The following is a 13745-nucleotide window of genomic DNA, read 5'->3' as shown; positions in this document are numbered from 1 at the left end:
CCTTATTTTACGGTGAACCATGGATGCCGTAATTTTTACAAAGGCTTCTAAACAGGAAGCAGCCCTGCTTTGCACTGTCTCTCTCACCAGTTCCCAAGTGTGACCAAATAACAATATGCGTCACGTGATGACTACAATACCATGATTGCAAGTTACTGCCAAACATCTCTTCAAACAAGTTGGACAGCATGTCACAGAAAATGCGTGGAACTTGCATCATATGATACTATCGAAGTACTAGCGCAAAGCTTTGTTCCTGTATTTTTAAATCTAGAATAACACAGTATGCCCACTGTGCCGAAAGCGCGATTGAGTGATAGGCGACTTGCAAAATAGTGCCCGCCCTCTTCTGTATGTAGCCGTGGCCATACCACTCACTAGAAGATCTGGAGAAAACAACGGTGATCTCTACTGTTATGTGGGCTACAAGCCTGGCCTGTAAACAAGAAGACACATGATAGTGCACTGTCTTGTTTTTGTTTGGCCCCGTTTTTAGCACTGTTCATTTTTTCAAGCCATGTACCAGCTAGGTCACCAGCTAGGTCATTATATAAATGTGTTAATCAGTAAACGAATTTTTTTTTCATTATTTTTAAAAGTAGCATAAGGATGATAGCATAATTTGATACAAAGTGCCTGCATGCCTTATCAATGAAAAACATGGCAGGAGTTTGTCTTTGCGTGGTGTACAACCGCCACACACACACACACACACACACACACACACACACACACACACACACACACACACACACACACACACACACACACACACACATATACATATATATGTGTGTGTGTGTGTATATATATATATATATATATATATATATATATATATAGAGAGAGAGAGAGAGAGAGAGAGATGAAGGAGAAGGGAGGTGTGGCAGTTGTAGGCGAAGAACCCTCACCGAAATAAATTTCTGGCTATGCGACTGTGGACATCAGATAATTCAGCTCAACAAAGCTGTAACAAAAAAAAAAGACTTATTTTCAGGTATTTTTTAAGGAAATATGTTTTCTGAGGAATGATCGAAACAATGATGATCCAAACCACAACATTTCTGCATGATTATAATCTGTCATAAAAGATGTTTGAAATTTTCTGCCTTACTCTTGACCATAACGTTGATAAAAAGTAAAATGTCACTGGATAATTCCAGTGTCATGCCATAAACATAAAACATTTAGCCAAAGTTAATAGGAAGCTTAGAAAGTGCAGCACAGTCAATTTAAACAGTAAGAATATATGACGGTTGCATACAACACACCACTGCACGTAGACAATATCATTTGTGAAACAAAAGTTACACATTCTTTTAAAGGGGAATGCCCGTCTGGCTAAATACGTACAATACGCGATTTAACGAATTGTGCAATAAATGGGAGCGAAATGTGCAAACGAATCACGGAAGTGCCGAAATGAGGCTGCTGCAACGTGCTCCGAAAAATGCAGGATGCCCCACACTGCAGGCATCTACACAGAGCTTGCGTCTCACACAGGCGCGCTGTGTAATTCGCCAAGAGAGCAAAACGAAACATATAGCAGAGCGCAATACCAGCGGTCGGTGGACTTCGGGTAGTCAGAACGAAACGATGGAAAAGATAGGCGCATGATCGAACTTGCAGGCAATAAGTCGTGTGGAATGGGGGAGGGGCTCCCCGGCTTATCATCGCAACCACACGTCACCTGCGAATTATACCAAAACAAAACTAAACGAGCAAACCAAAAGGGCGAAAGGGAAAGGGAGGTGTAATGAAAGGTGGCTTACGAGACAGGCAAGCGAAACAGGCAGGCGGTCGTTTCTCTACCGAACGCGGCTTGCGACTCTCTCACAACTCCTCAAACGATCCCCTTTCCCCTCAACTTTTCGTCGCTTTCCGAAAGCCAGACGCGCGCGCGCGCGCGGTTTTGAGAGGGAAAGAAGGGGGCAGATGCACGCGCGCGCGCGCGCGCGGCAGTCTTTGTGGCTTCCTCCCCCCCCTTTTTTTTCTCTTTTATGTCTGATCGAGACGCCGTCGCCAAAACGCGAAGCACGGCGCAAGCCAAACGGTCGCGCCACACCATCTGCCCCTCAGCCAGCATCGAGAGACGGGAGGGTGGGGCGAAGGGAGGGGGGGATGCGAAAGACAGCGTGCGGGCGTTGTTGTCCGACCGTGAAGCCACGCGCCCGCTGTCGCCCCCCTTCTCCCCTGTTGTACTCCCCTAGCCCAACATCAGAGATACGCACACGACCCGCTGAGAGAGACTCGCAACGAACCGTCGTCGTCCCCGCGGCGAAGAAGCACAGACAAGCGGGGCCCTCCTTGCGCAGCTCGTCCGCATCGGTCGCGGCCGGCCGCCTCTCCTGCTGCCACGCGCCGCTGTGCGCGCGTGCCAGGTGCTGCCCCTCGATGCTTTTGCCGCTGTTGCTGATCCGTGTGTGCGTGCTTATACCTGTGTTTGTGGGAATGTATGTGCGCTGTCTCGGGGGACCTCCTCCTGCTATACCGTTCCTGCCCTTCTCTCAATCGCTCGCGTTCACCGAACCCTTCGTAATTGCCCGCAGTTTGTGGCACAGAAGAAACAAGAAAACCCGATCCTAGCGCTCTTGTGTTCCTTTAATTCGGAAGGCATCACACTGCCTAAAAAAAAAAAAAAAAATGGCAGTGGCTCAGCTCAGCTATGCCAGGATATACGTAGCGAAAGCTAAAGCATATAGCATGGTTAGCCTTGGTTAATCTTGATTGCAAGTCCAGGTTAGTCTGGTTGTCTAGCTATGTTGCAGCGTTTAGCCGGTCGTTCGGCGCGCTGTTCCGTCTTTTCCCTGGGCGATTCGTTTCCTCTACATCTCGTTCCGATGTCGATTCCAGGCCTCCTCCTGCTTATCAGAATTGTCGCCGTCCATACTACCGCCTCAACTGTGGTTGCGGCGCACGCGAGCTCTCCTTTTCAATCCTCCGACATGTTATCAGGCATGCGACGCAGCTGGCGAAGCGAGTGGAGGCGAACGCAACGACGAGGAACGCGGTGTGACGTCATGTGCTTCCTCGGAGCACGGCGAAATCGCAAGTTCGCGGCCAGTTTCGCTTTAAAGTATAAACCCCATGCAAGCGATCTTGCACGCGACAGCGACAAGCGACGCGATGGAGATGGCTGTCGCGTTCGCTCGTCGCCTACAAGTTGCACCCCATGCGAGCGATGACTTCGAGCGACGTCTCCCCAGTGTTGCCGGTATGAGGGCAGCAATATAGGGGCCGAAACTAGCGTGACGCGTGCTTTATTAACTTAAGTTGATGTATATTACTGTAAAAAGCAGCATAAAATATTTCTGAAAGTCTTGCAGTAGGTTCTTATCCTTGCACGTATAAAAATTCAATCGTTTGCTCGTTCCGTGCGACAATCGGAAGTACTGGAGTTATGTACATCCAGTTCCGGCTTTGCGCTATTGGCTAGTCGCTCATAGCACTTCCGGGCGACGAGCGACGAATTCTAGATTTGCAAAACCGAGCGATCGCGCGACAAGACCGAGCGATCTGTTCAAGCGACGGCCCGATCCGTCGCGCGAACCCGTCGCTCGTCGCTGTCGCGCACAAAATCGCGCTAATGGGGTTTAGCCTTAAAAATGTCGCGTAGCCCCTCAGCAACAAGCCCTTCTTAAGCTTCGCTTTGGTTTCGGACTGCATCAGGCTATTTCAACAACGTTGAACCGCACGCCGCAGATTTATACGCCGCTGCAACGGAAATTCCGCGCGATTCGCGGCCTAAATCGCAACGCACATAATCTACGGGCGAAAAAAAAAAAAAAAAAAGACAGACGGATGAATGAACAAGAAAGTTCAAAAGCTACGAGTAAACAAACAAAAAAAGTTCCCCTACGGGAAAGCGAATTCAGGTTCGGGCGCCCCAACGTACGTGGAGACAACAATAGAAGAATGAAAGACCGGGAGAGAAAGGAGGTGAGAAAGGGCGGGGAACACGCTACAGCGCGAGCGTACGAGAGTCGTGGAAGTAAGCAGAAAGAAACGGGGAAGTCGAACAGGCTCAATCCGCCAAGGAAGGGCCCGACGACTGGGCTTGATCAGCGCAAACGGCTCAGAATGGAGAGCAAAGGCTCGGGTCACAGGAAGATAAAGAGGAGGGGTCGACGTAAGAACGAGGTTGGCTGGCGAGCATGTCTTGAATGAACGACGTGGCGTAGGATCGGAGGCGCGTATAGTGGCTAGTGCGCACGTCAAAGGATGAATCGACGGGGAGAAGGCAAAGTGCCGAAAGAAACAAGAAACTGGGAATAGATTAAAAACACACACACACAAGCGTGTGTCACAAGCACGTACGCACATCTCGAAGCACGATGACGGGAGAGACGATAGGGTTCGCAAGCTCCTGAGCGTTTATAGTGCGAGGAGGATGGAAGAGGGACGAGGCCGAACAGCGCGAGTTCGGCGTTGACGTTCCGAGCGACGGACCAGACGAGAGCACCTCGGCTCCCTTTCCCCCCTCTCCCCCCCTCTCTCTCTCTGGCCCCACGATCACCCGCCGTCGCCGCCCCATCTCAGATCCCCGCCGCTGAAACCGCCAGAAGACCAGCAAGCGCGCGGGCGGCCGGTAAAGCCGTTGCGATATAGGTGCGCTTTCTCTCGGGTGCGCGCTTGTTGTTTCAACCAGACAGCAGCAAGAAGGCATAGTGACGCTGTGAGGACAACACCTTAACCGCCTTCGCCGTGCCAACGACCCAAGTCGCGAGCCACAGGGTTCCAGCATCGGGAACCCATCGATCGTTGCGAAACGAGGCGGCGCGCCCCACGCGCTGAGTCACGCGCGGTACCGGGGGACGCCAGCGGCGACAAGGGACCAACCAGCACGAGGAGTACACTACTGGGCAGAGAAAAAAGAAAAAAAAAGTTCACCGAGGAGTACTCCGACGCGGTGAGGTGAGTACGCACGCGCTTGCAGTGTCGGCAAGGTATGCACTCTGCCTGCTCGGTATGCCCCTAACCAGGCGATGATGCATCAGGGAAGTCGCGCGCTTTCACGAGTCCACATCGGATTCGTGCCGTGCCACATATGAAAGGGAATGCCCAAATTTGCGGCGATCAGGCCACAACGGCTCAGCATCAATGCCACACTTAAGCATGCAGTGCCTTGGGGTTCCGTCTCGTATGCTGCTCGCACTTCACTCTCTGGTAGCGCTGCGACACACGCATCCTTTCAAATACGCGTGCCGCGCAAGATCGTTCGACGGAGCATGTGGAGCGAGGAGTGAGGGCTGCGATTTGTCAAGTAACCAAAATAAACGTGATTCAGGAGCTTTACGAGGCCGTCATATATCAAATAGCTATTCTGCATTCACGTATACGTGAATGCAGAATATGCACTACACGCGTGGTGCGCTTTTCTCAATGCGTCCACGTGATGTACGTGTCACTTGGCAAGATCCTTCTCGATCACAGACACCAAATGAAGAGGTCGCCTTACGGGGTAAATTATATGGGGGTACTTTGCTTCTAAAGACACTCTGAGCGGCAGCAACCGATTCATCTACGTGCTGCAGCATCTCCGTGTCGCCCTTAATTAGAGAGTGTAACGTCGTCGATGCGAGGCCATGCAACGCGCTGACCGAAGGAAAACGGTCCCGGGGCTTCAAAAGACTCAAACTGACGGTGCAACTCACCAGACTTCACTGAAGCTTGCACTCCGCGTTGTTGTCCGGTGTTCTCCCGCCATATATATATAACAGCAATCACTCGTTTGCACCGCCATCGTACACCTCACAATAAAAGCGCGGGCAGATTGCGTCAATGCGGTATTGCTACACAGCTTGACGTCTCGGGGGCGCTCGTGGTATAAGCATTCTTAGCCTTCAAGAGACCGCCACACTGCGGACCATTAGCTTAGCTTGGTATAACAGAAGCTTATCTTCTTCTGGTAATGCGCTCAACGCGGTTATAGCTTCTCAAGTTTTCACCACCAGCGCCTCCCTTCCCGTTACATGTATTTATACAATTGAGCTGTCGCTGCATGTTTTCCGATTATAAGTGAATCCGCAGCGTAGTCCGCATTTCGACTGCACCCCTTGAGCGCTTGCATGCATGGCGCGAGGTCTCGTACCACGTATACGTCACAATAGAGAAAGGGCGAGGTTTTAAAGGTCGAGCCAAGAGAAAAATAAGTTGGCCTGAATTAGCAAACTATACGCTCAACAATATAAAGAAAACAAAGTCATTCTTATAACCACTAAGTCAGAAAAGACTGTAAAGTGAATAGAGAGTTTTAGAATAGGGGCCCCAATATTTTGGGGCCCCAAAGAGCTTTGCGGGTGTTAGCGTTGGGGCACGCAGGAGTGAAGAGTTTTAGAATAGGGCTTTGCGTTTGCAGATAGCGTCTTGCGCTGACAGCGCCACTACGGCGTCTAAGAAAAACGATTAAAAATAATGAAATAAAATATACCATCTTATGATATGAATAGTAATTTTGACTTGCGTGTATTCGCGTTTAATTACAATTTAGAGGTTATTCTTCAAGCAGCAAACAATTAGTTGTGCTTAGTTTGGAGCAACAAAACCAACTTTACGTGCCTTCACCAGCCAAGCTTAGCCGTGTTAGGCCTACGAGCCATAAAATCCACACTCGAATTCGGAATCAGTGGCGTCTAATGAATCAATCTTCATAACACACGCTAGTTGAGAGAAAGCGATAACTGCAGTCACTTCTCCTAGCTTGCGAACTTCACGCATTACCGCGAATCGAACCCAGTTTGGTGCTAGGTTAGAGCCGTCGCTTCGATGGGTGCCGCCATGTTTGTTGACGCAAAGCTTTTGGGAACGCTATTTGAGCTCCCGCTAAATCGGTGAAATAGCGTTCCCAACGCAAAACCCAAACGCAGTTTGCGTCTCGCGCATGCGCAGTGGCTTCGACGCTATTTCTTTGGGGCCCCTATTCTAAAACTCCCTAATGACGGGTGGCGGCTTGAATTAAATTCCCATACCACGATGCCGTGACGTCATGGTAGTATGCCGTCAATTATGGCGGCGTCCAATCGGCCATGGCCAACTTTTTATTGGTAAAGATGGAATTACATTGTGTTCTAAAAAAAAGAATGCACTTAGCAAGTTTAAGTCATTTTTTGCTGAGACAAAGATGGCCCAAATATACGATCGAGAAAATAGCTTGAAACCCGCGTGACGTCCCACTGACGTACCGGTGCTATAGTGCATCGAAGATAACATTAAAATAAAAAAGTGGATAACAATGTTTTCCTCCTAATAACGAGCTTCATATATCGCGATACTAATGAAAATAGAGTTTTGAAGGAAGACTTTATCAGTGTAAATTGATAGCGTTTTTTCTCCTTGCAATCAAGCTGTGAGTCGGCGCACTGAACTTCGTCTCTCTCTCACACACACACACACACTATAGAAGTGGCTGCTTTTCTTTTTTTTTTCTTTCTAATGCTCTTGGAGCCACAGCAACACAAACGACACGGGCAAACAGGCCAGCCGGAACAATAAGGTCGCACTGCAGTCCGTGGCGCGCTGACCGAGCAAGGCGACGCGGTGGACAGACGCGTATGCAGATGTGAACGAAGGAAGTCCCCATGGCAGGCACCGGCCCAAAAAGAACCTATATGCCGCGCGGTGCTCGATTCGAGGCACGCTTATGTGTGCACAACGCACAAAATGCTACACGTATACATAAACGCGTTGCGTATTCTTTATCTGCGCACACTCGGAAACAGCTCGTGCTCGAAGAGGCCGAGCGCGCCACCAACATTGCAGATGCCGAGTGAGGAAACTACGGTTAGCCTAAGATTACAACACTCCAATGATTTCGGAAAGTTAAAGAAATGAAGATGGCGGACCGGTCGGCTGCACAGGCCGAAATTACACACGGAAGTGTGCACACCACACGGCCAAACTGCGCCTCGAGTGCACAGCGCCGTGACGTTCAATTCCAGGGGTGCACGCACACGTAAATGCGTATATAGGCCGGCAGAGTTACGAGGCAAAGAAAATAATTGCTAACGAATAAAAAAAAAAAAAAATTAACCGGGTACATCCATGAACTTGGCTCACGTCTGGTCTGCGCTGTTAGGCCTTGCATTTAGGTTAGGCTTAGTGTGCCTCCCATGCGCGCATGCACCCCACGTGTAAGATTTCATAATAATATAGTGCAGTACGGAGGACGAGATTATTAACATATCTATTGCAGTCAAAATAGATAATGCTCGTCGTCTTCCTACTCGTGATTCGTCTTTTCGACATGAAAGAAGGCCTGCGCGTTTAATGTGCGCGTGCACTTAGGGGAACGAGGGAAAGCGATTGCGCAATCTTGCATCATCCTTTCGACACGTGTGCGCCACTGCCTCCTGGTATGACGTAGACGCCAATGCTCAAAGCGCTCAGTACTTGTCTGGAGGTGTTGGTCTGTTACGCTGTGTATATAGGCACCTAGGAGCGGCACGACAACGACTGGTCGCTACGAGATCGTAGCTGGCCAATCGTCCAATCGCGGTCGTGCATAGCAGGGAGTGAGAGAGAGAGCGACTCCTCAGATGAAACGATAGCGATCATCACATCCGGTCTCCGTGTTCCCGCGCGCGCGTTTCGAGTTAAATATCGCCACGGTCAGAGAAGGCACGTGACCGCCAATCTCGCGCATTTTCACCTGGCGCTCGCATTATAGATGGCGGGTCGGAAAAGAATGCGCCACACCATCTCGCAACCAGTTCTGCGGAGCGGACAGGTGGTCACGGGCTTGGCCACGACGCTGTTTGAGCGCGCACTCCGATGGGTACATGGCGCCCGAAAAAATGTGTGAAAACGTTCTCGCAGCACGCGAAGAATGTATACACACAGCAGGCAGGACACGTAAAGGACCTGGTGAACATGCAATATGTAAAATGCTTTAAAATCTCCGGCGGAAAAGAAAGTTTCGACACGAGTACCAACCAGTATATCATTTTCCTGTTGCTCAATTTGTACTGCATAGTATACACACCCACCGTTGGCGCACGGGCGAGGAAGAAATTTAGCGCTAGCACTGTCAGTGAAGCCGTCAAGTCCGCGGTCGCCATATACGTGAAGAGTCAAAATCTCGGTTTTAAATCGCGACTGATAACAAAACGTTCTCCCGACAAAGTTCACTCGCAGTGTCACTTAAAACTCGTAACTATTGCAAATCACACAAACGAAGTCCGCACGGTTTAGCGCAGCAAGGCGAAATAAATAAAACGCGCGATTGTTCGACACGGAAGCAAATTTTACGCTTTTTTTTTCTTCATTTCAGTCATTTTAAAATTTTCACTGACCTCAAAAAACGGGCAGCGGAAAGACCTCGTTTTCGCTTCCCGTCACGAGACCGAAAAAGAATGTGCCGGCTTCCCGCAGAACCACGCGCGCACGCCGCAAAACGCAGCTACCTTAGTGCTGCGCTGCATTCCAGACAGCTGGGCGCGCCCTCCGCTCGTTCTTTTCTCTCTGCATGCGCGCAGTTTATCAAAGAGGTGGGGTTCCGACGGCGTAAAGACAATGCCGGCCTCTCTCGCTGGCCGACCGATTCGCTCCGCTGACTCTCAACCGATGCGGAATGCGGTGGCGCGCGCTCGTCACGGCTTTCCACCGATGCCGCGCATGGAGAGCCGCGCGCTACCGCGCGGTTCTCCATGCGCGTGGATGCGGAAGTTCCTCAGTCCTCCATAGACCGGGATAGCCGTTAACGATTCTATTTCAACGCTATTTCTTCTCGCGCTTCGCCAGTAGTCGGGGCGGTGCTCCGTGATCGAGCGGTTCTTGTGACCCGTGGACGATGCGAAAGGCACAGAATCGACAGGAAAAAATCCTTACGTTATATCGGCCCAGCTTTACCATCTGCCACAGCGCCGTTATTTCACCAGCATTGCCTATATTCACACATTGCCACGTCTTATTTTTTTTCTTTTTGCTTCTGAAATCGAATGGTAACATCAAACACCTTCACAGGCACATGCCATTTATATATAGCTGTGGCAGCAAAAGTCGTGCTGCATCGCTGAACTGCTTGAGTTATTAGCTCGGGCGCTAATGCACGTAAATGGAAACCGACTCGTGCGAGCAGTGCTGGATCGCAGCTTGTGACACTGTCCTTCAACCCCATCCCCCCGACACTTTCAGTCGCGCGCGGTCTCTCGCCGATGGACGCCTCGGAGGGGTGCCCCGCGGGCCGCCTGCACGGCTACGCGGCCGCGCTGAACCAGTCGGACGCGTTCGTCGTGCTGTCGGCGGCGGCCGCCGTGCTCGCCTTCGGCATCAACCTGACGCAGGCGCTGGTCATCCTCTGCCTGGTGTGGCGCTCCTGGAAGTGCGCCTACCACCTGGCGCTCTCGTTCTGCGGCCTGCTGTCGGCCGCCGCGCTGCTCTGGCACGTGGTCGCGCTCCGGATGCCCGACGACCGCGGCGGGTGGCGCGCCGGCTGCGGCGCCATCCCGTCGGCGCTGTCCGTCGCCCTGCTCGTCGGCTACGTGGCGCACGTCACGGCGCCCGTGGTGCACCGCTGCGTCGCCGACACCTGGCCCCGGGCGTTCGCGGGCCACGCGCGCAACCGGGGCCTCTGCGTGCTGCTCAGCGGGTTCGCCTGGTGCGAGACGGTGCTGCTGGCCGTCACCGTGATCTCCGACTGGCCCTCCGGGAGCCAGCAGCAGCAGGCGCCGGCCTCGGCGGGCGGCGCCGACGTCTGCGCCCTGCCGCACCCGTGGTCGTCGGCCTTCTCCACGTTCGTCTGCGCGCTCTACGCGCTTCACGTCGTCGTCGACCTGGCCGTTCTCGTCGACATGACGGCGGCCGCGATGCGCAAGTCTCGCGCCGCCGCAGCGCCACAGCCGCTGCCCACCATCGCCGCGGCGGCCGACTCGGCGTGTCGCCGGGCCGACGATGATGACGACGACGACTTCTTTGGCGAGGGCGGCTGCTCGTCCCTGAACCGCGTCGACCTGGGGCCCCTGTGGTGCCGGTTTGTGCTGCTGCTCGTGGGCACGCTGCCCATGATCGGGGTCATGTTCTACCACATGATCTCGCTCCCGCCGACGTCCTCGACCGGGGGCCGCTCCTGCCCGTCCTTCCGCGACGTGCTTCCGCTGTGGACGCTGCTCTGCACCGTAGTGCTGGGCGTCGCGCTGCCCGTGGGAAGCGTGTCCAGCGACCCCGTGGTGGCCGAAGGCTCGGTGCACATTATCCGTCTGTTGTGCTGCTTCCTCAGGCGGAAGAGGAGGGTGGCACCCGCCAGGGGCGCGTGAGCACGTAAGACGTCACTTCCGGAATACGCAAGACACACCCTGTTCAATAACCGTGTGACGGGTGCGACTGGAATGCGGGAACGAGTCGCAAGTCATATCCTGTCGACACAGCGGCAACATTCGCTGGTCCGACTGTGTCACCCAACATACTAGGAGGCTCTATGGTGGATAATGCCAAACTTCACGGTTGAAATGATGATGGAACACTTTCCATAAGCCGCCGTCTTCAGTACTCAGTGAATGGTGCAAGTAAATTTCAGGTGGCCTTTCCCCGACCATCAGCCAGAAATCAATGCATGGACATGCCACAGTACAAGTTGAGTGTGAGCGACAGTGGATTGCACATGTTTTTTGCATGCATACTGTTCTACCATGTCATACGTGAACACAAGCTTCTTTCAGCAGTGCCTGCTACAGGCTAGCTCTGAAATGCCAAAGGTTTGGACAATCAAACACCCTTGTACACCTTTCATGCATTCCTAGGCAGTACCCAAAGAACCTTGTCAACAACACAAAATGCAAGTGGTGTTTTATTTGCTAGACTACTAGCTGTGTACAGCAAGGCAGCACGTTTGTTTTGGATGTTACATGAAGTGTACACGAACAGTAAGAGTACGTTTTACATACATGAAAGAGTATTTACGTAAGCTGCACCCATGCCCTATATGCTCAATGTCCAAAGTAAGCATGGTATGCTGAATTTAGTCAAGAAATGATGAGATATAAATGTGTGTATGTGTGTGATGAAAATGGCATATTAATGTTAAATACGCCAGCTCTTTATTGCGTGCCTTGTTCCAGTGTACCAGCAAGATAGCTTGAATGAGATAACTCCAGAGCTCTTGGCATGGTACAAGCTTAAGGTGCATCTGGTCCCCAAGGTTGTTTTACACTCAAAGGATTATGTACATATATACGTACCTATATAGGTATGGTGCTGTTACGAGACATTAAGAACAATATTTTTGCATCTTGTCATGTTGTATATAGATATGTCTACTTTTGAAAGAACATATGGACAGCTTCCAGTAAACAAAGCCCAGGTGGAATGGCATTCACTATGACAAACACGTAGAACGTTAGAGCTTGACGAAATTTATACCATATACACGATTTTGTAATTGTGCTCAGCAGTATTTGTGTGCCATTTTATAAAATTTTATAGCAGCTCAAATTTTATGTGCATTTAAAAAGCATGAGGACTACTACTATGCGAGTAGAATAGTTCCAGTCAGACAAATTGTGACTACATTTCCTGACCATTTTCATCCAAAGTATGTGTTGTCCAGTCATATGTGAACAATCAAAGGGGTTACTCTGCTCACAGGTGCTAAGAAATATTTACATTGCTATTTCGATTGTTCATGTTGTGTGTGATGTTTAGTTTTGATACTTTTGTGGTTGTCATGTTGTGTTTTGTTGCCCTAGTCACGCTTAGCACATTTTTTAAAGCAAATTCACGATGGATTCACCAACAAGCACTGCAGGCACTGCACTAGAAGACCAGCTGCATAGCTTCTCACAAGAATAAATAAACAAATAACAGAAAGGGTTGTTGCAGCAAAAGTCAACTAGGGGTTGTACTAGTAATGCATACTGCTCCACCATTCAACCATTTATTAACCAGTCTGCTTTTTTTTTTTGCTTGATGAGGACTGATCAGGCAAGTGAAAATCCAAACGTCAGTGCCTTCCATATGTGAAGGTTTCGACACACATATGGCCACTATACATTTCTCATTAATCCTCAAAGTGAACACGGCACGTGCACATCTCATGCCAAACTGGGTGGTGTGGTCACTGAGATATGTGTGCAAGCTGCGACACCAGTGAGATACTTTTAGCACCAAAGTCCAATAGCAAATTTGGTCATCACTGCCTGTACAGATATTACGTGTCACACAGAAGGTACCTTAAGCTGGTTGCACCAAATGCTAGCTGGTGCAGAACAATGAAACTTGAAGGGGGCCAGTGGTAAGAGGCAAGAGAACAGTGTGCCACTGCTTATTACAATGTTCATTCGCCAACAAGCGCAATGACACACATTATTAATCAGTCCTGCTTTTGCATAAGCCACTTTTTTTTTGTCAGCCTTTTTTCACTCTCACTGCATGTTTGTATAGTCACTGGCTTGTGATCACTCCTGCCTAGTCAAATGAATCTGTGAACATGTATTGACCTTTGGAATAAAACACTCGCTTCAGCACCAAGGAATGCTTAAATGCTATACTGGTCTCATTATGAACATCTGGTCCTGCACAGTTTCTACAAATTAAAGCGCAAAAAATTTTTGCTCTAGAACTGGCAGTGCCCACATTGCATCCCCTAGCAACAGCTTCCTCAGAGTAACGAAACTGATGTTGAAGGCTGCGTTTATGTGTACTGCAGGTGCAAGAAAATGTCGTGGCCCCCATGCTTTGAACACCATCTATGATGAGCTGTAGTACCCATGTTAATGTATCCTGATAATATGGCTCAACATATCTAGGAACTTTCC

General features: G+C 50.4%; 2 protein-coding genes across 10 annotated transcripts in view; one reads left to right on the top strand and one right to left on the bottom strand.

The window, feature by feature from the left end:
- Window positions 1-13745, bottom strand: part of LOC126541179 (uncharacterized) — a 283735-nt gene that overhangs the window by 79545 nt on the left and 190445 nt on the right. The gene's annotated exons all lie outside the window — the stretch shown is intronic.
- Window positions 2039-13462, top strand: LOC126541162 (uncharacterized). The gene is made up of 2 exons (XM_050187844.2): window positions 2039-4914; window positions 10132-13462. Exon 2 carries the CDS (start codon window positions 10152-10154, stop codon window positions 11247-11249), a length of 1098 nt encoding a protein of 365 aa, XP_050043801.1. The 5' UTR covers window positions 2039-4914; window positions 10132-10151; the 3' UTR covers window positions 11250-13462.

Source organism: Dermacentor andersoni, chromosome 2 (assembly GCF_023375885.2).
Source record: "Dermacentor andersoni chromosome 2, qqDerAnde1_hic_scaffold, whole genome shotgun sequence".
In the NCBI taxonomy this organism is placed as follows: Eukaryota; Metazoa; Arthropoda; class Arachnida; order Ixodida; family Ixodidae; genus Dermacentor; species Dermacentor andersoni.
This window is presented reverse-complemented; position numbering and strand designations above follow the sequence as displayed.

Coding starts and splice junctions, on each gene's coding strand:
- LOC126541162 (XM_050187844.2), top strand. CDS start 10,152: ATGGACGCCTCGGAGGGGTGCCCCGCGGGCCGCCTGCACGGCTACGCG.